The following is a 27,753-nucleotide window of genomic DNA, read 5'->3' as shown; positions in this document are numbered from 1 at the left end:
CACCTCAATTGGGATTCGTATGCAAAATTTATGTCGCCCAAAAGTTGACCTTATTGTTTTGTTCACCATGATTCAAGAGGATTCCATGTCAACCCCCATTACTCAAGGAAAATGGGCTAGCCACATGATCATCATGAAGAAGACTCTAGAAGATTCCACATTATAATGCTAGTTAAGACTTGAAGGAGTCAAACTTATCCACTAGGAGGTTATCAAGTTGTGTTATAATTGGGCCACTAGGAGGAAAAGGGGTTTCATTGTATTTGAGTGTATTTTGTTCCATAGATGAGTAGAGTAGTTGAGAGTGGATAGAGGGAGAGAAAACAAAGAGGGTTTGTATACTGTAGCAGCCTATGGGCCACATGTATCACTCCTCTGTACTTGCATCCATTTCCATTAGAGAAAGGGAGAGCAGAGTAGCCTCATCTTCTAGCTAGTTTTTCTTTTGAAAGGGTTTCCTAAGTCATGTCTTGTGTTCATTGTGGTTTGTGAGTTTTATTTCATTGTTCTCTATTTTTTGCATATTTTATCTATTGCATGCATAAGCATAACAAAGTAAATAACAAATCAAAAAATCAAGGAGAAGTTAACCCTCATATTGTATATTATGTATTTTAAGTATAATTTCATCAGTTATGTTGTGACAAACTCTATAACGGAATATCGACAAAATTTATGGATCAATAACTTATAAGATCATACTAGAATATAACTACGTTCAAGGAAGCATGGAAATAAAAGCTAAGAGAACTTGTAACTTGTTAACAATTAGAAATTTGTAGGGACTCGTGACCTTGTTGCATCTCCTTCTACCTAAAGAACTTTGAGTTACTTGAAAATATTGCTTTGGATAAATTGTTTTCTTCACTCAAGAATTGCTCACACATAAGTGAAGGATATTAACTCGAAAATATTAGCAACCTTTAAGATTTGATTCAATAAGGGCATAAGGGTGAGGTTTTGTGATAAGAAATACCTTTGAATTCATTCAATCACTAGCATTGATCCACCCATGAATGTAACTTAGTGAAATTTTTGCCTAGTGCCAATAGAAGGTTTAAAACTTCACAAAGTTTGGCCCAATTATTTATACCATGATGTAGTGCTAATTTGAATGCAATGGATGAACCATTTGGTAAATGTAAAATCCCTCTAGCACCATATGAACATGGATTGCCTTAGTTGTATCCACCAAGATAACCCCACGATAAAGACTTATCTACCTCTATAGGATTTGTAATTTTAAGTATCCTTTAAATGTAATGTCGCATCAAACCCTAATAAATATATTTAATTCTTTGGAAAAAAATAGCGCGGAGAAAAAATTATCCTAATATAGTATCACATTTTGAGTGATCCATAATGCCCAAGCAACAACAATGGGGGTGTTTTGTGATTTTCCAAGCCATAATTACTTAGCCAATTTTTTAAACTTTCATCCAAAAGAGATCCATTCCAAATCCAATTAGTTCCATTAGATGAATTTTGAACCTCTTTATAAACTTCTTTTGTAAAACGATAGTCCAATAAAATGTTAAGTGGTGCCCTGATCTGATTTAGAATATTCGATTGTTGTGCTAAGATCCTCTGAATATTAGAAACAAAATGCTTTCATTGTGCTTAAGGATTCATGAATTTTTTGCAAGTGAAATGATGAGTTTTTATGTTAATTTTATGAGCAATTTAACATAAATAAAAGGTTGAACAACAACATAAACATGTATAGAACAACATCAAAAACACATTACAATAGGAACATGATAAAGGAGTTCACCCCTCCCGGGCTACGTCTCCTTGGTCCAGCTTCCAATGACTTGGGCCTCTCTATTATGCTCAAAAGTGTAAAAAGATGTGTTTACAATGCTCAAATTCTTCTGAAACTTGCTCCAATGAGTCCAGCATGTCCAAAAAATGGCTATCTAGCCTCTTTTTGCATCCAATTTGGTGTAAAACTGAAGAAGTTATGACCTCTCCTAGTTTTCCCATTATTCGCTCCACAAATTGCTCCAAATGCGGCATGATCCTACAAATTAGCTCCAAAAAGCATTAACTGAGCGAAAATTTCGCCGCACGGCAGTCCATAATCTGTCAACATCGACTGTCCCATCGCAAATCGCAATTGGTGAGAACTAGTGGGCTTATGGTTTGTGAATGCGGCAGAGCAATATGTGATTGCGATATGGCGGACCCGACGAAATTATTAACTGGAACTCATAAACTTATCACATCTGGGATCATTTCGAAATTCACAATCAGCAAAGTATCGACGGTCCTTTAAATGCGGGACTCTATTTACTGCAGTGTGTGATCGTGATTATCGCATCGCAACTCTTCCCTACTCGGGGGTCGATTCTTTAATACCTTTCCACCTGCCCTATTGCGATGTGCGATTGCAATTATCACATCACACCCTGGCTTGTTCCGGGGCTGATTTTTAACACCGACCCACCTGCGACATGCGAAATTTGGGGCCCAATGGTGGTCTGCTACTTGGTGCTTCCCCATTCGCTAAAGAACCCTTCCACATCATCTTTTCCTACCATCTGTTCAAGTCAAACCTGAAATTTGACTTGATCTAACTTCTTCATACGAGCTCAGATTTGAGTGTCGTTCACACCATTGAAATCAAGATGACGAACTCTTCAATCTGAAGCTAAGTTTATAGAGATTCTGACACTTTGAGTTTTGAGCCTAATTTTGAGCACCTGATCACTCCTCCCCACTAGAAGCCTTTTGGACCCCAAAAGGATCACTTTCAATTGTCCAGCAAGTGAGGGTATAGTTCCCTCACCTTTCCAACCTCTATCCATTTGGCTTTTAAAGGATTTGTACCCTTGAGCCCCACTCGAAGATAATCGATACTTCCCCTTTTTTATGTCCTTGTTCTTCTGTCAAGTATAGTGTCTTGCTGAAGCTCATCAAGGAATTCTGGAGAAAAGTATTCAATAGATGGAATTTGAATATTCTCTCATTGATCTTCAATCAAAGGAGGCTCATACAACCTTAAATTCTCAACATTAACAACAACATAAATTTGCATATATGAAGGAAAATCCAACCTCAAGGCATTTTTACCAATCTTTTCCAAAATTATGAATGGACCATATCTAATTGGTTTTAGCATTTTACATTTTCCTTGGAGCCTCATCACCAACTTGGAACTTGTGATCTTGACGATGCTTGTCGTGCCTTGCTTCGTACTTTCCTTGGCTTTTCTCAAGCTGTTCTTGAACCTTTTGGTGCACTAATTGGATTTGTTCAATGAACTTTCTTGCTTTGTTTATATCTCTATGACCTTGAATAACAACATCTTTGCCAAAAATAAAATCCAAAGGAGATTTAGGCAAGTATCCCAATCATGCCTCAAATGGCGAAGTTTGAGTTGAAGAGCGTTTGACTCAGTTGTAAGCATGTCGAATATAGTGCAACTGTTCATCCCACAACTTAGGATGCTTGCTGCAATACCCACGAAGAAGATGTAACACTGTTCTTTTCACCACTTATGTTTTACCATCTGTTTGTGGATGAAAAGTTGTACTCTTTTTCAAATTGGTGTCCATGAATCCCCACAAGCTTGACCAAAAATTCCCAACAAAGCGAGAATCTCGATCACTAACAATGGATGTGGGCAATCCAAAATGCACCCAAACATTCTGAAATAATAACTGAGCAATTTGTTGAGCTGTAACTTTCTTTTTAAATGGCATCAAAATACACATTTTGCTGAACCTATCCACAACTACATACAAGTAATCATGACCTCTTTTGACAATGGAAGACCTCCTATGAAATCCATAGAAACACTCTCCCACGGTCGTGTAGGAACCGGAAGTGGTGTATACAATCCTAACTTCCTATTGCTAGGCTTACTGATTGCACATAATGAACATCCTTTAATAAAACGAGACACACTTTCAAGCATATGAGGCCAATAACAATACCTCTGTAGATGTGCCACCGTCTTACTTACACCGAAATGACCAACAATAAGAGAAGTATGAGCCTCTCTTATGATATTAACTCTTTCTCCCCGCGGATTACAAAACTTTCCAAGATGGTACAACAAGTTATCATGCAAATGATAATCTAATTCCTCTACTTGGTTACCTTGACTCAAGCTTGCATAAACATCTTGAAAGTCATTATCTGATGCATATTGCTCAATATAACTTTCATGTAAAACAAAATTATGCTTGAGTGAAGTAGTTGTACTAACAAGAGGCCTAGAAAGCATATCAACAACTTTATTGTAGATACCTTTCTTATACCTGATTACCAAGTGGAATTGTTGAAGAAAACCCATCCATTAGAAGTACCTTGATTGCTACAATTTTGAATGTGATTGCAGGTATTGCAGTGGTTGATGATCAATGTGAGTGACTATTTCCTTACCCATCAAGTAGTGTTTCCATTTTTTCACACTTTGCACCAATGCATACAATTCCTTGTCATATGTAGGATAGTTAATCACCACACCATTAAAAGTTTCTAAATTAAAACAGATAGGCTTACCATGTTGCATGAGGACTGCACCCATAGCGTAGTCACTAGCATTAGTCTGAATCTTAAACGATTGTCTCAAGTATGGAAGTGCAAGTACTGGAGCTATACTGATCTTTACCTTCAATGCATCAAAGGTCTTTAAATGTTTGCCTCCCCACTTAAAAACCTTTTTTCACGTTTGTCAACACATGTAAAGGAGTTGTTATAAGAGAATAATTAGCAATGAATTTCCTCCAATATTGGGCTTCTCCCAAAAAAATTCCTATCTCCGTAACTGTCTTGGGCCTTGGCCAATTCACAATGACATCAACCTTGGAGGGATCTATTTTCAACTCACCTCCTCCAACAATATGACCCAAGTAAACTAGAGAAGTTTTTCCAAACTCGCACTTTGACATCTTAAGATACAATTGTTCTTTCTATAAGACATCAAGTACTTTTCTTACATTCATGACATGTTCATCACGAGATTTACTGAAAATTAAGATGTCATCTAAGTAGACTATGACAAACTCATCAAGAAATGGCCTCAATACATCATTCATCACATGCATGAATGTAGCGGGAGCATTACATAAACCAAACAACATAACTAGCCATTCAAACAAACCCTGTTTTGTTTTGAATGCTATCTTCCAAATGTCTCCTTCAGCTATTCAAATTTGATGGTAGCCACTTCTTAAGTACAACTTAGTAAAATACTTTGCATATTTCAATTGATCAAGTAAATCATCTATTCTGGGTAATGGGTAACGGTTCTTTACCGTAATTTTGTTCAATGCACGAAAGTCCACACACATGTGCCATGTTCCATCCTTCTTTGGCACCAAGACAATAGGTGAACCACATGGCGAGGAAGATGGTTTGATGATCCCTTTGTTCAACAACTCTTGAATTTGATTCTTAATTTCTGCGCTTTCCATCACTGACATCCTGTACATGCTAATGTTAGGAAGAGGACAATCTTGCTGCAACTGTATCTCATGTTGGATTCCTCTCTTGGGAGGTAATCCCTTTGGTTCCTAAAACATCTCGTCATATTGGTTAACTACGTCAACCAATTCAGATTTCAAATTCGAATCACAACCTTTAAAAGCTTCATTATCAACATCATCCTTGGGTTTGATCATTAGAAGCACAAAATTCTTGCTCGAATTCACTAATCTTTTCATCTTCCCTGCATTAACAAGCGAAAGATTTATTTTCTTGCTATGAGCTCTCACAATATATTCTACTCCACCTTTGAATAAATGATATTTGTTTTCATGTCTATGGAAGATAACTTTTCTGTCATAAAGGTATGGGCTGCCCAAAACTATGCCACAAATATCTAACGGCACAACGTCAAGCTCCACTTCATCTATGAAATTTGCAGTAATGGCAAATTTCAGTTTACACTTTCTTGTAACCTGCAATTGCGCATTGTCACACACCCATCCAAGTGGATATGGTTTATGATGTGGAACGGTTTCCAAATTTAAACTTTTGACAATGTTTTCAGAGATAAGATTGGCTTGAGAGCCACTATCAAACATTGTATCAATCTTGTTGTGTTTTGATATCACCCTTATGTGAAAAAAACATATTCTCCTCTTTTCGTTTGGAGTTTCATTTTGTGAGTTTGAAGAACTAGTGCTAGCAATGGATTATTTTCCTTTTAACCCCATGGCTGTGATTTTAGTTTCATCACCCGAATCGGATCCCAAATCTTGTTGAGTGGTTGCAGTTGTCTTTTGTTTTCCCTTGTTGTTGTTTTTCTTTGGTCTCATTTCAGGATGAAGCTTCCAACAATGAGCTTCATCGTGACCCTCTCTGGAACAATATTTGCATGTAATTTTCTCTCCTTCTTTTTTGATAGATGCATTTTTCTTTGCCTTCCCTTTGAAAGCCTTTTCCTTTCCTTTACTCTTAAATGACTTTTTACTACCTTCTTCTGGAGTGTTTTTCCCTCTTGCCTCAAGATGAGTGGCTTGCACACACACATCATATAGATTATTGGGATTAAACATTAAGATAGTATTCCTAAGTGTCAGACCAACAGTAACTCCTCGAATCAATTCATTTATATTCATTCAGGTTGGTCTTTATTATATACACGAGGGAGAGACTGTTCACTTCATCTCCTGGTGACTATTCATATTTCTTATTATTTATTTACATCAGTTACATTTATTCACCCAATCCCGATGATTAGGTGTCAACATTCCCCCCCTTAATCTGAAGGGATGTTGGTAGTCCAAGCATCATTCTGAATCATTCAAGCTTTTCTCTTCCAAGTTCTTTGGTGAAGATGTCTGCAATTTGCTCATTAGTGGAACAATGGTGGAGATGGATTGTTTTGGCCTCAACATGATGTTGAATTAGATGATATTTAGTATTGATGTGCTTCTTTCGATCATGGGACTTTGGGTTCTTGGCCAACTTTATTGCCGAGATATTGTCAATCATGAGTGGAGTCGATTGTACTTGTTTTACCTGCAAATCTTCAAGAATTTTCCTGAGCCACACAATTTCTTTTGTTGTCTCAGCTGCTGCCACATATTCTACTTCTGTTGGAATCTACTAGAACTGATTGTTTGTGTGATCTCCAGGAGACAACTCCTGATCCAAGACTCATAGCATAACTTGAAGTAGATACTCCAGTTTCTTTCTCTCCATTGAAGTCTGAATCAGGGTATCCAATCAAGCTGAAGTCGTCCACCTGTGTATACTTGATTCCAAAGTCTTGAGTTCCCTTCAAGTACCTTAGAACTCTTTTTGCAGCGGACCAATGTCCCTCACAAGGCTTTTGCATAAACTTGGAGAGGATTCCAACAACAAACGAAATGTTTGGTCTGGTAGTAGTTAGGTAGTTGAGACTTCCTACAAGCTGTCTATACTTTGTTGCATCCTCAAATTCTTTTCCTTCAATGGATGTGAGCTTTAAGTTTTGTTCCATTGGAGTAGTAAGAGGATTGCATTCTGTCATGCCAAACCTATTCAAAAAATCTCCAATGTACTTCTTTTGAGAAAGAAATATGGACTTCAGATGTTGAGTTACTTCAATACCAAGATAGTAATGAACATAGCCCAAATCAGTCATTTCAAAACCTTTCCTCAATTCCTTCTTTATGGATGCAATGTAGCTTTCATTGTTCCCTGTCATCAAAAGATCATCTACATATACCACAAGATATACAACTGTTTTTCCAACTTTCTTGACAAATAAAGTTGCATCATCAAGATCATAATGTTTGAAATTGAGTTTCAGAAGATGATCAGTTAGTTTTTCATACCAGGCTTGCGATGCTTGTTTGAGGCCATACAAGGATTTCACAAGTTTGCGTACTTTATGTTCATTTCCTTTCACAGTAAATCCTTCAGGCTGGGACACAAAAAAATTCTCTTTTAGATCTCCATTCAAGAAAGTAGTTTTTACATCCATTTGATGGACTTTCCAACCGTTCTGAGCTGCTAGGGAAAAGAGTGTCCGGATGGTAGCCCATTTTGCTATGGGGGCAAAAGTCTCCTCATAATCAACCCCTTCCTTCTGTGCAAAGCCTTTTGCCACAAGCCTAGCTTTGTGCTTGTCAAATGAGCCATCAGCTTTATACTTGTTCTTGTAGACCCACTTGCAGTCAATTGGTTTGGTTCCTAATGGAGGATCAACCAGCATCTAAGTGCCATTCTTTATCAGGGCATCATACTCCTTTTGCGTCGCTTCTTTCCATTTATCATGAGAAGCAGCTTCTTTGAAGGAAGTTGGTTCGAAATCTGTAGATAAATTCAATTCACAATAATAAGAAACATCCATATCAACAGGTGAATCAGAGTCATCTACATCACCTCCATTTTGTCGGTTTGAATTTCTAGTTCTTGTCTTTCCAACCTCATCAGGATGAACACTTTCAAGTGTCTTTGTAAGCCACTTTGGGGGACCTTTCTCAAATGGTCTAGGCTGCTCCATTGATTGAGTTGGGACTGAATCAAGATTGAGTCTCCCAATTTTATCAATCACATCACTTAAAGTATCATCCGTTGTTGGAGTTTCATGCGGGGGAGAGAGTTCTTCAGAAGAAGATTCCACATGTTGATCTAGTATAGGAATCCCCCCTTCAAGATGTGGAATCTAATTATCAAATTCTTGAAATGATTTTGCATTTGTGAATCTATCCAAGCGATCAAGTTGCCGCTCAACAACATTGTCAGTTTTGGATGATTCAAGAAAGATTACATCTCTAGATACAACAAACTTTTTATTGACTTCATCATAGAGACGGTATGCTTTGGAGGTGTTTGAATACCCCAGAAAGATACACTTACGACTTCTTGCACCAAGTTTGTTTCTATGTACCTTTGGTATCAAGGCATAACAGGTGGAACTAAAGACCCTGAGATGCTTTACCGAAGGAACGTGCCCATACCACATTTCATAAGGAGTCTTGTTTCTGATAGAATTAGATGGACATCTATTCTTTATATATACATCACATAGAACTGCATCAGCCTAAAACATCAATTTTACATTTTTGAAAAACATCATGGAGCGCACCATATTTAAGATTGTCCTATTCATTATTTCAGCTACACCATTCTGTTGGGGATTATAAGGCACAGTTGTTTGATGTTTGACCCCATGTTGGCGAAGATAGTTTTCAAATTCATTTGAAGTATATTCTTTTCCATTATCAATGCGAATAGAGCCAATATGAGATTGTGCATCATTTTCAATCCATGTATGAAAGTTCTTGAATGTTTGAAAAGCATCAGATTTGTTCTTCAATAAATAAACCCAACACATTATGGTGTAGTCATCAATAAATGTCATCATATGTTTATTTCCATTTGTAGAAGGAACAGGCATTGGACCACATAAATTTGAATGAATGAGTTCAAGTTTTCTATGTGCTCTTGAATGTGAATCATGAAAAGACTGTTTGCTATGCTTTCTTAGAATACAAGCATCACATTGCTTAAGTTTCCTAGGAATTGTAGGCAAACCAATAACACCATTTTTCTTCAACAAGCGGAGGCTGTCGTAGTTCAAATGTCCAAATCTAGCATGCCATAATAAACTTGATGGAAGTGTACCTTCTTCATAATGAGAGTTGTATGAGAAATGTTGTGCACGAGCAGAGGCACCTTGCAACTTGAGAAGCCTTTCTTCTTCTATCCCCCTCATGACAAGTGAGTGGTCAGATGCTTTTCTCACCTCAAGCTTGCCATCAAACATATGAATGGAGTGACCTTACTGGCAGATGTGGACCAAGGACAACAAGTTTCTCTTTAGCTGTGGGAGATATAGAACATTATGTAGAAGAAAGTTTGGAAGACTAGGCAATTTGAGCCTGATTGTGCCAAGCCCTGATGGCTTGAGTTGTGATTGGTCTGGAAAGTATACTGCTCCATCAACATTGTCAGTAAATTCTTCAAAAAAATCTTTTCTATGAGTCATGTGGCAAGTTGCTCCTGAATCAATCAACCAATCATTTTTCCAAGAAGCAAGTGAAGCATTAAATAAGTCTTCATTTACTCCAATATTACATTGTGCCACAACATAATGAGCAAATTCAGGTGCTTTACCTTTGTATGTGTCATTAGTTTTACCTTTGGGTTGGTTTCTTTGCTGCTCAATTTTGTCCCAAGGTAACTTGCATGTAGAGGCATCATGTGATCCATTTCTTTTGCAGCTAATGCAGTGCAAATCTGACTTCTCTCCTTGAGAGTGTCTGGCCCCCTGCCTCTGAAATATCTTCCTCTTCCTCTTCGACCACCTCTTCCTCTGGAAGGATCTTGGGCAAGATTCTTTTCTTTATGAGCAAGGCACACAGCCTCTTCAGAAGATTCAGGGGCTGTCTTCTTTCCAAAAGCTTTCTCTCTTTCAGGAAATTTTTTCACACGAGAGTAAAAGGTAATATCTTTGAGATTTCCATTTGCTTGCAATGACTCAAGATAATTGGAGTAAGTAGGATAAAGTGCCTTGAGAAAAGCGATAAGAGGAATATCCAATTCAACCTTAGTGGCTTTGATATCATGCATTATAGATTTTACTTCGGATGCAAGAGCAAGAGGATCATTATTTTGTAATTCAAGAGTGAAGAGTTTAATCATGAGTTGAACAACTTCAAGTGCAGAATGTGATTCATAGAGTTCTTTCAGCTTTTGTAAGGCTTCGAAAGCAGTTGAAAATGGCGAAATATGGCGACTCACCTCTTCACTTATAGATGCTGCAATTAATGCATAGGCTTTGTTGTTCTTATTTTCCCAAATGGCGAACTCTTTGTCTGAGGTAGGTTGTTCTGGCTCTTTGTCTCCGTCTCCAACACACACTCCTTTCCACAACTCATTGAAAATGAGGGTGTGTTTTATCATCCGGGACCACTCAGGATAGTTCTCCTTGCCAGTGAGAACTATTCCCACAATAGATATGATTGAATGCATTGTAAAATCTGTGTGCTGTAAAAAATACTTCTGCTGGGAAGAAATGCACTTCTGGTGGTAATTTTGCAAAAAAAATTACAATTCAAAGGGGCATTGGTATGACAGTACTATATTGAAACATAGTACTATAATGAAAAATGTAGAGTATTCAAACTAGGCCCACTGCACCAAGATTCATTCAGCTACAAGTCACAATCCAAGTCAATGACTAAGTGCCAAGCATCAAGCTCCAAACCATTACTCTGTTCTTTTTCTAATGAATCTTATAAAACTGAATAGAACATTCTTAAAAACACTTCAAGATAAGGAGTGCACAGTTGAAGCTTTACAACCTTCTCAAACACGAGATGAACAAACGTTTTACCAAGTTAGATAACACAACCTTATGATTCCCAGGAATGAAATAAACCTAGAATGACTAATAAAATAAGGAAAAAAAACTTGAGCAAAATTGTTTCTTTCCAATATATTATCATGCTCAACGCTTCTTTTTTTTAGACACCAACGGTCTTTCCCTTGCGCCCAGTGGTCTTTGTGTGTTGTCCATGCACACGAAGCATCCAAAACCAGAGCAGGCTTCCGATATGCCTAACCTTCATGGTTTAGGGCAATCTCGGGCAATACCATGTGAGCCTTTGTGCCTTCGAAACCCATCATGCATTTGGAGGAGGGCTGTCGTATGGTCCGAGGAGCAGCGCAACGTGGTAGGATTTTAACGCAGCGTATGGAGTGAGCAGAGTGGAAGTCTGCGGATATCATATATTTCACAGTTACAATTCTGTTGTGCGTAACCCGGGAGTGGTATGGCCACATAGCGTATATAACAGGCAGCGACAGGCCTTTGTAATATGACAGCGTGCAAGTCGTATGGAGTATGGGAGGTGTTGGACAGCGTGGGAGTGATGGTATGGGAGCATATACTTTCATAACAATGCATTCATAATAATAAAAACGGTGTATTAAACAGCGTGAGGGAGGTGTTATGAATGATACTAGTGTGAGGGAGGTGTTATGAAAACAACGTTGAAAATAGTGCGGCTCAGAGCCACAATGGCACCACAACAGTTGAGTCTTGTCCCGTAGTGGTGTTCCCTCCTTAGCCTTCGATTTTGCTTCTGCAAGTTTTGGACTTAGTGGAGTTTTGATTTGGGAGTGCTACTATCCGAATCGGAGGTGTCAATATCAGATGCTGGAATAGGCACCACAGTACACTCAAAGGTGTCAGTTCTGCAATATGGGCAGAACATAGGCAGAATAGGAGTTACAAGGGAAGGAATGCTAAAAATAGAGTTGGCTCTGATACCATGTCAGACTAGGCAGTAACTCCTCGAATCAATTCATTTATATTCATTCATGTTGGTCTTTATTATATACATGAGGGAGAGACTGTTCACTTCATCTCCCGGTGACTATTCATATTTCTTATTATTTATTTACATCAGTTACACTTATTCACCCAATCCTGATGATTAGGTGTCAACACTAAGGTAACTGTGTAAACCTCCTATGTACTTCAACAATGTGTCCTGTGATTGCAAATCTACACCTAACATCAAAGACCTTTTTCTGAATTCTTGGGTGTAATCTTACATATTTTGACCTTTAAGCTGTCTAAAGTTATGCTAGTTCATGATGGCTTTCTGCATATAAGCTAGAGGGTAGAATTGTCTTCTGATTGCAACAATGAAATCATTCCAATAAATTGGGATCTTAGCATGTTTTTTAATCTCCTCTTGGGTCTTTGATTCCCACCATACTAGGGCTGCACTCTTCATTCTCAAGGAAGCTAACTGAATCTTAATGTCATCCTCTTGAAGGTTTTGAATCCTACAATAGACCTTCAATTAACGAATCCAATTATCAAGCTTCTCTACATTCACTTCACCATTATACATGGGCAGCTCAAATTCAACATCAAGTTTTAAAAAAGGTGATTTACCAGTTCCTTTTGAAGTATGATGATATGAGTAAGGGTTGTGTTAGTGGAAGAGGGTGAAGATGCTTGTGAAGAAGAATATGGTGTAGAGGGTGGACATTTGTCTCCATTTCCATTACCTCCTTTTCCATTGCCTCCTCCTGAAGAGCCTTCTCCTTTGGGAGGTTTGGAACTTTCCCCTTGCAACTTGGTATTCCTCTCTTCATAGAGGACCTTTACCATCTCTGTCAGATCAAATAAATCCTTTATAAAGGTCTTCTCATCTTCTGTCATGTTTGTAGGTTCTCCTTCATGAGACATGATCTCTGGAGTCTCAACTGCAACTCGAGGCTGAACTGGTGTTGGAGATTGTGGAAACCTTGCTCTCCTTCCCCTTGACCCAACTTCAGGGCTTCCAACCAGCTTCCTTTCTCCTCTTTTGAGTTTTAACATTGTAAGCTTGACATAAACTTGCAAACAGTTAAATCCTTCTTTCACAAAGAAAACCTAGAGCTCTGATACCAAAATGATCCAATTTAGAATATTAGATTGTTGTGCTAAGATCCTCCTCAGATTAGAAACAAAATGCTTTCATTGTGCTTAAGGATTCATGAATTTTTTTCAAGTGAAATGATGAGTTTTTATGTTAATTTACGAGCAATTTAATATAAATAAAAGATTGAACAACAAAATAAACATGTACAAAACAACATCAAAAACACATTACAATAAGAACATGATAAAAGAGTTCACCCCTCCTGCGCTACGTCTCCTTGGTCCAACTTCCAATGGCTTGGGCTTCATTATTATGATCAAAAGTGTAAAAAGACGTGTTTACAATGCTCAAATGCTTCTGAAACCTGCTCCAATGAGTCCACAATATCAAGAAAATGGCTATCTAGCTTCTTTTTGCATCCAATTTGGTGGAAAACTGAAGAAGTTATGACCTCTCCTAGTTTTCCCACTATTTGCTCCACAAATTGCTCAAAATCTAGCATGATCCTACAAATTAGATCAAAAAAGAGCTAAATGAGTGAAAATTTCGCTGTGCGGCGGTCCATAATCTATCGATACCGACTGCCCCATCGCAAATCGCAATCGGCAAGAACCGACAGGCTTATGGTTTGTGAACGCGGCGGGACGATGTGCGATTGCGATATGGCGGACCCAACAAAATTATTAATCAGAACTTATAAACTTATCGCATTCGGGATCCTTTCACAATTGGAAATTGGCGGAGTACCGACGGTCCTTTATATGCAAGACTCTATTTACTGCAGTGTGCGATTGTGATTATGGCATCGCAACCCTTCCTTACTCGAGGGCTAATTATTTAATGCCTTTTCGCCTGTCTTGTTGCGATGTGCGATTGCGATTATTGCATCACACCCTGGCTTGTTCTGGGGCTAATTTTTAATGCCAACCCACCTGCGACATGCAATTTGCGAAATGCGGGGGCCAATGGTGACCTGCCACTTGGCGCTTCCCCATTCGCTGAAGAACCCTGCCACATCATCTTTTCTTACCATTTGTCCAAGTCAAACTTGAACTTTGACTTTCTCTAACCTCTTCAAACGAGCTCGGATTCGAGTGTCGTTCACACTATTGGAATCAAGATGACGAGCTCTTCGATCAGAAGCTAAGTTTATAGAGATTCTGACAATTTGAGTTTTGAGCCTAATTTTGAGCACCTGATCATGCCCTCATTCATTCTACATAGGTAACATAGTTCTGGTCCCTGGAAAAGAAATGGACAACTATCCCAGCTTAAAAATTTATTGTTTATAACTAACCATTTAGAAATTTTAAATTTAGTAGCGCTCTGAGCTTCCATAATGGTTTCCAACAACAACATTCATTTGGAGCCCCTTCAATAAACATAACTTTCTATCCCAAGTTCGTTGAGTATTAATATAAATACACACACAAAGCATTGTGTATAAATAAAAATGGAGTATGATAATAGGTTAATGAATCAACATTTTGTCATTTGACAAAAATTATGAGAGCTTAAATCAAAGAAAATTGACAAGAATTTGACAAAAAACAATATTATTCAATGAAATCACATATATCAAATGAATAGATATAATCCAAGCGTAGGAGGGGTTTTTGAGGGCATTGAATCTATTTGTACAATCAAAATCTATAATTTGAATTTACATCATGGTGATTTTAATAAAGATTGTTTCCCCTGGTTTAAGTGATGACAATTTAGGAAATTAAAAATTTGTGGCTCATTGCCCTACTCCAACAAAAATGGGACATTAAAATTCGCTACCATAAACCAATACATTATAAACATAAAGTTAGGAAGTGAAATCATTTAACTATCACAAAGGATATAACAAGTAACATAATCCATGTTTTAAAGGTCACATAACTATAAAAGTGTAAAAACAAACATCTAAAATCTAAAGATTACTTAGCCATCATAAAGAAACACATTAGATGCAACAAGTTCCATTCTCATGTTGAGTGGCAACTTATATTTGTCAATGGGTTTAGACCTTAGCCTTTAAGGGTTGGCTCCTAAAGAGGGGGCTAGGCTCTCGTCCACTGTTAACATTAGGGTTAGGCGACATTTCCACTTCTAAATGACAAGCTCAAAGGGAAGAAATTTATCATCATTTGGTCAATGAGGAGGAGATCAACACTCAATTGCGGCATTCTCAACATTTACATATAATAAAATTAGCTATGTGTTAGGACAACCTTGGGTTTAGACCCTAGCCTTTAATGGTTGGCTCCTAATCAAGGGGCTAGTTTCTCGTCCACCATTAACATTAGGGTTAAGCGACATTTCCACTTCTAAATGACAAGCTCAAAGGGAGGAAAATTATCATCATTTGGTCAATGAGGAAGAAATCAACAATTAATTGCGGCATTCTCAAAATTTACATATAATAAAATTAGTTATGTGTTAGGACAACCTTCAAACCTACCAGACTAGACTAAGTAATGAGGAGACTAGACATATAAGGACTTCTAATTCATGGTGTAGGGAGTACCATCCCAAAACTAAAACAAATGACACAAATGTACCAACTCTAACATCACCTTGCATATATTTGAATTCGAAAAAAAAATTAAAACATATTAAGACACAAATCTATTTTTATGCTGAATATTTAAAAAACAAACATTTATTCCTTCTTTCCCTATAAAATCACACACTTGCTGATTATCACACCACATGAAATTCAATGAGCCCAAAAAAAACACCATAGTCTAACCAAAGTGCTTTTTTGCCCTGAAATCATGGAAATTCCGACCATATTTTGATAAAATCCGGTGGGAATTTTTCTAAATCTAACTTATAGCTGTCAAACTTCAATATTTTGGGTGTCCTAAAAGTTTTTGATGGTGCTGAATCTATTTCCACCATCAAAAACAAGATTCAAACAGTGCTACTGCAAGATTTTTTGAAATTTTTTTGTCCGAATTCCAACCACTTTTGGCCATCCAAACAATTCCTCCACCTCGACTCCAAAAAAAAACTCGATTCCAAAAAACACTCCATTAGTGAGCCTCCACAAATAGCGGTAGAGATTAACTTGGCAACATAGAATATAAGCCGAGTCCTCAGAAGTGCACCATTAGGGCAATTAAATTTGATTAAAAAAATTCGAATTATATAATCATATCTCGTATATGCAAAACAACCCAACACCAATACGTTTGAAGAAAGGCAGCATAAATTTTCACATAAATTGTGCTTACTGCAAAACAACCTAACACCCATCTTTTTGAAGATCAAGGGGCATAGATTGTGCTTTACCCTGCAAAAGTCTCACGGGATTTCATTTTCTGGGTTACTTGGAGTAGAGGGCTATTTATTCCAAAAGCCTCGTCGACTGTGTTGCTCATGCCCATGTCGGATTTGCTATAAATGAAGGGAACGCCTTTGAGTTGGAGAGAGGAAAGCATTTGCCGATTACGATTCTGAGAAGCCAATTTACGCGGTGAGTGTCTTGTTCGTTAATCCTCATTTCGCGAAACAGCTTCATTCCCCGATGCCACTTTGAAATTACGTGGATTTTCAGAATAGAATTTCATTTCTAATGAATGTGATCCTCATTGCATATACTGCACGAGGAGTTTCTACAGAGTCCATCAAACTCTGAAATATGCGAGTAAAAGTTTTCCTGAATTTTAAAAATATTCAACAAAAGAAAAATCCTTCAAAATGGCCTGATCGGAAGCAATACCCTGCAATTTTTTTACGCTTTGAAAAAAAAACCCTAATTGAAATGAATTTGTCGAAGAAGATCCTAACTGAAAGCAACTCTTTGGAAATAAAAGTTAAAACCTTCTACGGCTGAAATATTTGAGGAGAACACCCAACTCAAACTATATAAATTTTTGTATGGCATCTGCATTTATGAAACATGGATGAAAAACGTATAAAATTAAACATTCTCTTCAGAATTTCCCTAATTGTAATTGTCTGTAGGGTTCAGTTGTCGGACACAACATAAGGCTATTGACAGCAATACTAAACACCATGAACTGCGAACACTGTTAAGACCCCATTGTATTGCACTAGTAATATTGCTTTTATGGAGAAGTTACTGCGGAAACATTGTAGCTATCAGCCAATTCTTTCAAAAGTATTGCGACCAAAGTATCGAAAATCAACAAAGCAGGAGAAATTTAGTATGAGTTCGACTTCTCAAAAGCTCGGCGAATAAAACAATTTAAAAACTACTCAATTTTCACCCAGCGACTATCGGTGAGGCATGAATAAAATTGCTGTCCGGCGACTATAGGTGAGGCATGAATAAAATTGCTGTCTGGCTTGGATGTTACATTAAAATTGGATTATTGAAAAAGTACACTTTAGAACCCGTGCTTTAGTAAGGTAGAGTATGTATGAAGGGTGGAGGATGTAGGCCTTTGCAGGCTTTAGCAGTGAAATCTCTGCACGTGGTCACTTGTCCCACAAACAAGGGGTCTCATATTTAGTATCTGACTTGGTCCTGACTTTAAATTAGATTATTACTATTATTATTAAAATCTAAAATAATATGACTTGGACTCGTAAAAACCTTGGCAAATAAAAACCACTTGGAAAGTTCTGTATTTCACTCCAAAAAATTTGCGGGGTTAAGCACTCTGGGTCCGAAAAACTCCGACAAGTCTGAGTAGGGTTTCTTGAATTTTTTCTATCAGCAAGTGTTTGCACTAAGCCAGGTATGATACGAGTCTGAATCATGCATGGTGAATTCTGCTACCATGATTGCCAAACACTTTCTGAAACCAGACCTTTTGGGCAGACCCCCGTTTTGAATGTTGAGTGTAGTGATCAATTGTGGTGAATATTGCCTCTGAAAGAAAAGCTTATAAAAATTTAACATCAAAGATAAGTTGATAACGAGGAATGCCAAAACCATTGAAGTTATTAGCAATTTTGATTATCTTCTGATTCTGGAAGTGATCATTGCTTAAAAAAAAATACTTGTTGCACTGTCTTTTCCCTTATTACACTGATTTATCATATACAGACCCCAGGGCAAGTAAATCAATATATACAATTTCAAATCTATTAAAATTGACATTTTCCTCAAACTGGAAATCCTCGTTGAAACAATTACCGTTATTTATAGTGTGCATCTCTTATGCTTCATGGACATTTGTTTTCAGATTTTCCATGACAAATTGAATATTTTCGATGATTGAGTATGACTTGCAACGTGATTTGATATTTTACTTTTAGTCATAGTAAGCTGTGTTTTGGCAGTTTCATCCAGTAGAGATATACAACTATTTTAAATTGAACAATATGTGCAGGATTGCAGTTCTAAAATTATGATGTAAAGATCTGAAGCACTCAACGTTTTGGTGAAGCTAAATTTGGCAGACAACTAGCTTTGGTGGTATGGCTCAACCTAACAGTCATGTAAGTATGACTGATGGTGCAAAAATTGTTAGCAAAGTCTTTATGTAACAGTGAAGGATATCCTTCGTCATTCTCTTCTTATTCAACTAGTGACATCTTGCTGTTTGATAGGGAGTAAATTTTATTGATAATGTTGCTCTAATAGTTTCTTGTAAATGCTAATGTACATGTGCACAGGTCAATAGTGTAGATAATACATATCGAAGGAAATGGGATCGAGAAGAGTACCTTGAGCGTGCACGTGAGCGAGCTGTATGTGTACATCAGTTATTGTGCTTTTGAAATATTTTCATAGTCTAGAGATGCAATTGCCTTTTATGTGAGACTTTTGCAAACTTGTGATTTGTTTATCATTGACATGCGGGTGTGCAGGACGAAGAAGATGGAAGGTTGAAACCCAAAGGTCTGAAACTCCAGGCTATTACATGATTGTTACATTTCGTTTCTGTTACATTATCTTGTAAAAAGCACTTCAATTTAATGCATATCTCTATTTTCTGAATTTTTTTTAGGACTTGCATCATTGTCTATGAGACTCTATGACTTAAATAATAATGTCTCATATTCTATATTCAATGCAATCATCTTTCAACATTTAACCCCATAGAAATATTGTAATGTGCAGCCAAAGTTCCTCCCGTGCAAAGAAAACCCTTGAAACATCGTGACTATGAAGTTGATCTGGAATCTCGCTTGGGGAAGACACAAGTAAGTTTTTAATTGCCTTTTCTTTATAGGCCCATGTTTTTCGATTGCTATTTGGAAATTTGCGCCTCACTGTCTCACCTAATTCAAGCTTTTTGAGAGCATCATTTTCATGGATCTTAATAATGCTATCTAGATCTAGGGTAAATATATGTAGGAGCTCTTCTGGTGCTTTTTTGACTCTGAATATTCTTCACTTTTCCAGCAAGCATTTATGACGATTGTATTTTTTTTATTTAAAAGCTTTTGCCATGTGATTACTAGGTTCAACGATGGGTGAGCCTTGATTATAAGTTTCAACATTCTGAAAGTCATTATGATTCAAACTCCTATTGCTTTAATTAAGTTGAATATCGATTATAAAAACCTCAAAACAAAATTTGAATTATAATTTAAAGATTTTTCCTTGCACCAAAGTAATTGATGATGTTTTCCCCTTCTCCACAGGTTGTTACTCCGGTTGCCCCTCTGAGCCAGCAGGTATGCAGTTTATTTCATCAACATTTAAATGGGAAGAGACTATGTTTGGAAAGTGCCAATATTTTTAATTTGTGATTTTAAAGCTCCAGTTATTTTATTTTATTATTTCTGTTCTATTATTAAGCTTTTGACATATACTCTTTTTGTGTTGTCATAAATCATGAAGTTGAATAAAGAGAACAGTATTTATAACTGATTTAAAGAACATCATGACCTGTAAATTTCTAATTTTGGGACCCTCTTGAAACTGTCATAATTCTCTTTACTCCCTTGATCTCCAGTTCATGACTGTAAGCATTATTCATGAGTGTTTTCTGAAACATTTAACGAAGATTAGATGTCAAGATCTGGGGTTTCTTCAAAGTGTTGAGTCGGTGATTTAGATGTTTTGGATCTTAATGAAAACCGATGCTGCTTAACCAGCTCATTGGTCTTCTGCTTTTGAGTTTGATAACCCAGCTTTTTCAATATTTAATATTTTAAACTTTACTCTTAATTGCTTCGCAGGCTGGATATTATTGCAGTGTTTGTGAGTGTGTAGTAAAGGATTCAGCAAATTATCTGGACCATATCAATGGCAAAAAGCGTATGATTTCTGTCACTGAAAAGATTATTATTCTAGTGATCTTTGTACAAACTCTAGCATGGTCCTGACTTTACCATCTTACAACAACACATGATTCTTATGGTTTGTCTTTATATTTTAAATAGATCAAAGGGCATTGGGGATGTCAATGCGAGTGGAAAGGGCATCATTGGAACAGGTATATAGCATTATTTTCTTTCATGATAGTAATTGTTATTGTCAATGATGTTTGCTAAAATTCATTTTAGCTATAAATATTAGATACAAATAGTAAATAACGTTCTTATTTATTCAGAGGATCCATCCGTTTGTTGTTCCTTAGAATTCCTGTCTAAGTGTTCTTTAAGAATTTGTCTATAGTATTGTAATTTATTTTCTACCATGTATTGGGTTGTCAGTGTTCCTATCTACCTTTGTCACTTAGGAAGGCCACAAGCACGTGGTAATCATGGAGGACAATGTCATTTGTTAAGCCTTATACTCATAATTTGTTGGGAATGCCTTGGCAATCCATATACTATTCAGATGTATATTAGGTACCTTTTGATCACTTGGTTTATCAGTCAGTTGATGACATCCTTAGACAGGGGTTGGATACACTTATAGTGGTAAATTATCAAATAGGATAATGGAAATCTAGCTGAGTCCAATTCTCTTCAGTAAGCTGCAATTTTACATTTTGACTTTCTTGCAACCAAAACTAGCACCCGAGGTGGAAAAGGCCCAACCACCAACGTGCAAGCCCAAGTTGAACTTAGGAAGCTGCCTACTGTCACCACATCAACTCTTCCTCTCACTTTACGCTATCTCTTCTCTAGCACAAGAGAGGGGCTTACCTAAGGTAAGTTTAATGTGTGAAATGAAATGTTCAAGGTCCTAAATCAAGTCTAGTTTGAAATCAGGTTTGTGTTTTTAACGAGGTTTGTTTCAGATTTACAAACTAGATGCCAGTCTATTATAACATAGATATGAGTGAAGTGCTTAGGCTTGTTACATATCTGATTTGAAATGATGATATCATGAATGTACTTTTCAGATTTGCTAAGAAATAAAGTTTGAGCAAGTGTATCATCTGGAAATTAAATTTCAAATGCTCAGATGGAATCTGGAAATTCCAATTTCTGAATCAAATATGATGCAAGAATGCAGAAAATTACAACAGAACTCAAGAAGTTGAATTCCAGAATGCCTTATAAGTGAAAAGAGTCTAATTTAAGATCTAGAAATGCTGTTATCTAGACATTAATGCAATCTGTTTTTTGTTTTTTGTTTTTTTTTTTTAATTCATTTTTCATTTTTGATTCCGTTAAATCTGATGCTGGAAAAGCAGAAAATAGAAAACAGAAAATACAAGTAAATTTCTTGAATGCAAATATGAAGTAGATGACTCTAGTTTAGATTTGGGGATGATGTATTTAAAGTCAAAATGATTATGGTTATTGAAATTTTCTGTAGTACTAGTAAACTAGTTGCTGGAAATTACAAGCAGTGTAAAATAGAAATAAAATCAAAATTCCAAAATGCTTAATAAAGTTTTGCCTAATTTAAGGTACGAAGTAAGGTTTGTAGGCCAAAGTGCAATGTCGAAAATAATTTTTTTAAAGTCAATAAAGTGCTGAAACTTCCCAAAAATCAAAATTACTCTAGTTTGAGGTCTTTAAATGATGATCTTAAACTAATTTGTCTTACTGGAAATGAAAATTTCTGAAAATGGAAGATATTCAAAACAGAAAGTTAAAATCCAATTTCCAGAATAAATAAAGGGAAAAATGCTAGGAATTTTTTTATTTATTTTTATTTTTTATTTTTTAATTATATGTGGATGGATGGACGAGGAGTAGTTTTGTGCCTAGATTTTCCTTGGGTTGATGAAGTCATTTACAGTTCACAAGGAGGGCATGATGTCATCTAAGTTCAAGGATTAAAGGTTTTCCTAAATGTATGCTACAAAAAGCCTTATGGCTGAAAATTAAGAGTAGAATGTATGCAAGGAAATAACCATTAGAAGGCATCAATTTAATAACTAAGCCTAGGTATCGTGTGTCTAAATATTCCTAAGTCTAGTAATTATTATTTGAAGAAACTGGAGTAGAAAATGACAGGCCAGAAATGAATAATTTGATGCATTAAATAGTTGTCCATATTTACCTATGACTCTTCATTTCCTCCTAAATTTTATTTTTACAATACCATAATCCCAAGGATTAGTGATGTAAAATTCCCCCCCCTTTAATCTGAAGGAGTGTTTGTAAGTCCAAAAATATTTATGAACTTTTCAAACTTTTCTCTTCCAAGTGCTTTGGTGAAAAGTTCTGCAATTTGCTCACTTGTGGAACAATGTATCAGCTGAATGGCCTTGGCCTCTCCATGATGTTGAATAAAATGGTACTTTGTGTTGATGTGCTTGGTTTGATCATGGAATCCAGGATTCTTGGCCAACTTGGTTGCAAAAGTGTTTTCAATCAAAAGTGGAGTAGCATTTACCTGTTTCCTCGTCAGCCGAACAATCTCCTCTGCTTCTTTTGCAGCAACCACACATTTCTGCATTTGTAGTGGAATTTGTTGGAATAGAGTGAGTGTATCTTGTAATGGACCCTATCGATTAATTTCGCAAGGGAGGACGAAGTAGCCTATCCAATCTCGTAGGCTATAGTCATTGATAAAGGGAGAAACCCATTATCCAATGTTTTGGGGCAACATCGGGTAAATTTTGGGGTCGTTGGGGCAAAAAGCTCAAATTGGGGGCTACACTTCTAACCCCTTACATTAGATTAAGGAAGAAAAACCCCATGAGGAATCTATAAATGTTAAATTGTGCAACTAGGGCCAAATTCCACCTTGGTCAGCTCATTTGATGAAGATAATTATTGCATTGAATTCCTCTTTTCGAGAGGACCAAAATTGGCCTAAGGTTCACTCAAATCAAACAAGGAGAAGTATGTTTTTGAAGTGAAGCCCACACATGTGCAATTTGTCAAGGTCAGCCTCACCATTATGTAGGCTCATGAAGCCCAAGAGACATGTCTTTTGACCCACATTGATTCATATAAATAAGAGAGACCTCAAACCTCATTTGGCATCATCACAACTCATCAAATCTTCTCTCTAATCATTTGATTGGGTCGTACAAGTTGCAGGCAGCCTATTTCTCTCACACTTGTGGATTTCAGGAGGCATCTTTGATTGGGCGTTGACTTTTTGTTTCAGCCATATTTGACCAACATTGAATTCCGTGTTCCACGACTGCTCTAAGCATATTGATATTAGGTACCACTTTATCAAAGGTACAATGGGAAATGATAAGGCTCCAACACGTTAGAACAAATGAACAAGTTGCAGATATCCTTACGAAGCCGTTGGGGAAGGTCAAGTTCTTAGCCTTCTGAGAGAGACTTGGGAGTCATGGAAGGACCCTCCCATGAGGGTCCCAGTTGAGTTGGACATTGAGCTCTAGGAGCTCTTGGGGGCCTAGAGTACTTCTTGGAGCTATGTGCGACCATAGGGTGAGTGGTTCACCTTCCCCTATAGGTACGCTGTGTACAGGGTGAGTGGTTCACCTTCCCTTGTGATACCCCATGATGATATATGTGAGCATAGGGTGAGTGGTTCACCTTCTCCTATGGCATATGAGTAGGATGAGTGGTTCACCTTCTTCTGCGGATGCCCCAACATATAGCCTACCCTTGTAGTCTGGGACTCTTGGGAAGTACCTCTCATTTGGCTAATGAGTTGGGAAAAGTGGTTAGGGACCATAACACTACAGATGGACGCATCGTCTACTGCCCTACTCCATATGTCTAGGATGCATGATGTTCAACAACTTGATCCTTCAAGATCTAGTCTGATTGGGGTTCTACCCCTAGTTATGGGGACTGACTTTTGTGAGTGGTTCACCTTCTCCTATAGGTACGTTGTGTATAGGGTGAGTGGTTCACCTTCCCTTGTGATACCCCATGATGATATATGTGAGCATAGGGTGAGTGGTTCACCTTCCCATATGACTGATAATATATGCATAGGATGAGTGGTTCACCTTCTCCAATGGCATATGAGCATGATGAGTGGTTCACCTTCTCGTGCGGATGCCCCAACATACAATCTACCCTTGTAGTCTGGGACTCTTGGGAAGTACCTCTCATTTGGCTAATGAGTTGGGAAAAGTGGTTAGGGACCATAACACTACAGATGGATGCATCATCTACTGCCGTACTCCATATGTCTAGGATGCATGATGTTCAACAACTTGATCATTCAAGATCAAGTATGATTGGGGTTCTACCCCTGGTTATGGGGACTGACTTTTGTTAGTGGAGAGTGGCAAGGTCTTGTGACTCACTCTCGAGTGATCCTTCTTATTATCTATATCAATCTTTAGCAAAGATGAGACAGGATGCAAAGATGGTACATGATGACAGGATGGCATGATGATCGATAGTCAGATATTGGCAAATGGAATTCTCCCTAGTTGAGAGGGAGTGTTAAATTGTGCAGATAGGGCCAAATTCCACTTTGGTCAGCTTATTTGATGAAAATAATTATTGCATTGAATTCCTCTTTTCGAGAGGACCAAAATTGACCTAAGGTTCACTGAAATTGGACAAGGAGAAATATGTTTTTGAAGTGAAGCCCACACATGCAATTTGTCAAGGTCGACCATACCATCATGTTGGCTCATGAAGCCCAAGATACATCTCTTTTGACCCTCATTGATTCATTTAAATAAGTGAGACCTCAAACCTCATTTGGCATCATCACAACTCATCAAATCATCTCTCTAATCATCTTATTGGGTCGTGCAAGTTGCGGGCACAACCTATTTCTCTCACACATGTGGATTTCAGGAGGCATCTTTGATTGGGCGTTGACTTTTTGTTTCAACCATATTTGACCAATGTTGATCGAGGCTCTTTTGACCAGATTTGACTGCAATTTTTGGATTTTGGAGGACACTTTCTGTTTGACCAAGCTGCATTTATTGGCACAAAAATTGAGGACCTCTGGGTTTTGACTTGCATTGACCGCATGGATGACTTCGATTTGACCAAGTTTGACAGTTGTTTTACTGACTGTTTTGGGCTGACTTTGACGAGGAGGAAAGGCTGAATTTGACCAAGGTTGACCGAGCTCCTAAGGGTCTGTTTTGTTGCTGCGTTGACCACTGGTTAGGGCTGTTTGGCTGCTGTTGACTAGAAGCAAAAATTGCAGATTTGACAGGGTTGTTTGTTTGGTATTTTGACAGTGGTATTGGATCATCTTATTGTCAAGTCAACTTTGACTTTGACTTCATCATTGTACATTATTGGATTCTCTCTCTGTTGAACAATTGATAATAGATAAGTAGAAGGATTACAGGTTCCCCCTTGTGGGGTTTTCCCCTAGCATTAGCCAAATATTGGTGTTCTCTTTTCTTGGCTTGTCTTCTGCATTTTACTATTTATGTTCTATCTTTAGTTGCTATCAATGTGATTAATGGTTAATGTGATTGCTATTGGAAATTGAGTGGAAATTATCATTGGGTTAATATAAAGACATTGAAGTAATTGTTGCAAGCATAGAACATACCATTGTTATCCAAAATTAACAATAAATAGAGAGTTAGAATCATTTGATCATGATTGATTTGGATTGGAACATCTCTATTTCTTTTGAGCTGCAGCTCTGAGGGTTTTAAAATCCCTTTTTCCTTTTTCTAGTTTCAGTGGAGGTGATCCCACCCTAGCTAGCCACCTTGTTTTCTCTGTTTTGTTACAGTGTATTCTCTTGGAGCAACTTGGGTTTGTTTTGGCTAGCAAGGAAGGAGATTTCTGGGGTTATTTTTGGTTAACAAACGCTAGTTCAAGAACAATGGCAGTGTTTTGTGAGAAGAGTTGCTGGCACAAGTTTCTGGGTAGCAAGATCTTCTCTGTCTATAGTGCACTCGAGCCATAACTATAGGTTAAGAAAAGTAAGGCTGCATAGGTCCTCTTTGAGCCAAGCAGCAAGGTAGCGAGGCGTGTGAGGGTTCTATCCATAGGTTGCAGACCGCCGACAGGGTCGTAGGGCCAAGGTCTGGCAATTGTAGTAGTGAATTATTTGTTGCCATCAATCAACCACCATCTGGAGTAGCGGAGGCCTATCCTTAGTTCACGCAAGACATGAAGAATCAATGCAAGACATGAAGAATCAATGGTGACTTGTTTAAGTTTGAATTGGACCAATAAGACACCAGAGCAACTCTCTAAGGAAGTTGTTACACTTACACAACAACTAAACCAACAACCTTGAGATTGGAAGTTGTTGAGAAATCTAGGGGCAACTTGATTAGGTGATTTCTCTTACTTTGATATGTTCTTTTACTTAACTTGATGTACTTGTTATTAGTTCTTCTTTCACTTGATTATTATTGTGTTCTTATCATCAAACAATTACCAAACTATGAAGATCAATGAGACATGAGGACACAAAATGTAGGTTGCTAGCTATGGCCAAAACCTTTCATCTTGAGAGGAAAACCCATAAGAATTCTTCTCTTCTTATAGAACCTTCAAATGATGAACTCCAAGACCTAAGACTCTTGATAAAGACCCCTCCAAGACCAAGTCAACCTCTCCTTTGATGAGCTTCTCTTCTACAAAGTCAATGCCAATCAAACTTGCTTCAATACTTCAGATTTCAACCTCTGCTTCATATTTCAGTCACTGCTATAGGACTACAATTTTCGGCCCTTCCTGCAATCTCTGATTTTTCGCACGTGTGGATCGAATAGTTACTGAAATGATCTTCTCTCTCCTTCGCTTGATATGCTTCTTCTTCCTTGACAACTCGGCTACCAAAGTAGACCTTCTAAGTACTAAAATTTAGCATCTTGACAATTATGAAATTTGGTCTTGCTGCAACTCTAGGAAGCCCTAGTTTCCTCACACGTGTGGGAAGATTAAGCCCAAAATAGTCCTTAAAATCTGAGATTCTTCTTACTTTAGGTCTCCTTTTCTTCGCTAGAATTTCGGCTTCTTTTCCTTGTCTTCTTGTGATCGAACTTGTGTGTTCTCCAAATGAGGTCGATGGCACTCTTATATATAGGTCGAACGACCCTTTCATGAGCCCGACTTATCCTTGTCTTGTAGGCTGACTTGGCCTTGGCTTAGGTTGACTTGTCTTGGAGGGACTTTGACAAATTTTAAGACTACAATAATTCTCTTAACATGATACAATATGCCCAATAGGGTCTTTACATATGACAATGACATCTTTGACTCCTCGACT

General features: G+C 37.5%; 1 protein-coding gene across 1 annotated transcript in view; it reads left to right on the top strand.

Annotated features, from left to right (window-relative positions):
* The first annotated feature begins 16,505 nt into the window (after window positions 1-16,505).
* LOC149230832 (uncharacterized) overlaps window positions 16,506-27,753 on the top strand; it is a 37,785-nt gene continuing 26,537 nt past the window's right edge. The window contains exons 1-8 of the mRNA XM_089379060.1: window positions 16,506-16,803; window positions 18,632-18,740; window positions 18,918-18,992; window positions 19,113-19,143; window positions 19,366-19,448; window positions 19,893-19,925; window positions 20,433-20,511; window positions 20,637-20,689. Of these exons, the coding sequence (XP_089235186.1) occupies window positions 18,720-18,740; window positions 18,918-18,992; window positions 19,113-19,143; window positions 19,366-19,448; window positions 19,893-19,925; window positions 20,433-20,511; window positions 20,637-20,689 (375 nt within the window). The 5' untranslated portion in view covers window positions 16,506-16,803; window positions 18,632-18,719. The remainder of the gene's footprint in view (window positions 16,804-18,631; window positions 18,741-18,917; window positions 18,993-19,112; window positions 19,144-19,365; window positions 19,449-19,892; window positions 19,926-20,432; window positions 20,512-20,636; window positions 20,690-27,753) is intronic.

The sequence above is a fragment of the Pinus tabuliformis genome, chromosome J, assembly GCF_031772625.1.
Source record: "Pinus tabuliformis cultivar Carrire ecotype Pingquan chromosome J, CPIR1, whole genome shotgun sequence".
NCBI lineage: Eukaryota > Viridiplantae > Streptophyta > Pinopsida > Pinales > Pinaceae > Pinus > Pinus tabuliformis.
The sequence above is the reverse complement of the archived record's forward strand: the minus strand, read 5'-3'. Positions and strand labels throughout refer to the sequence as shown.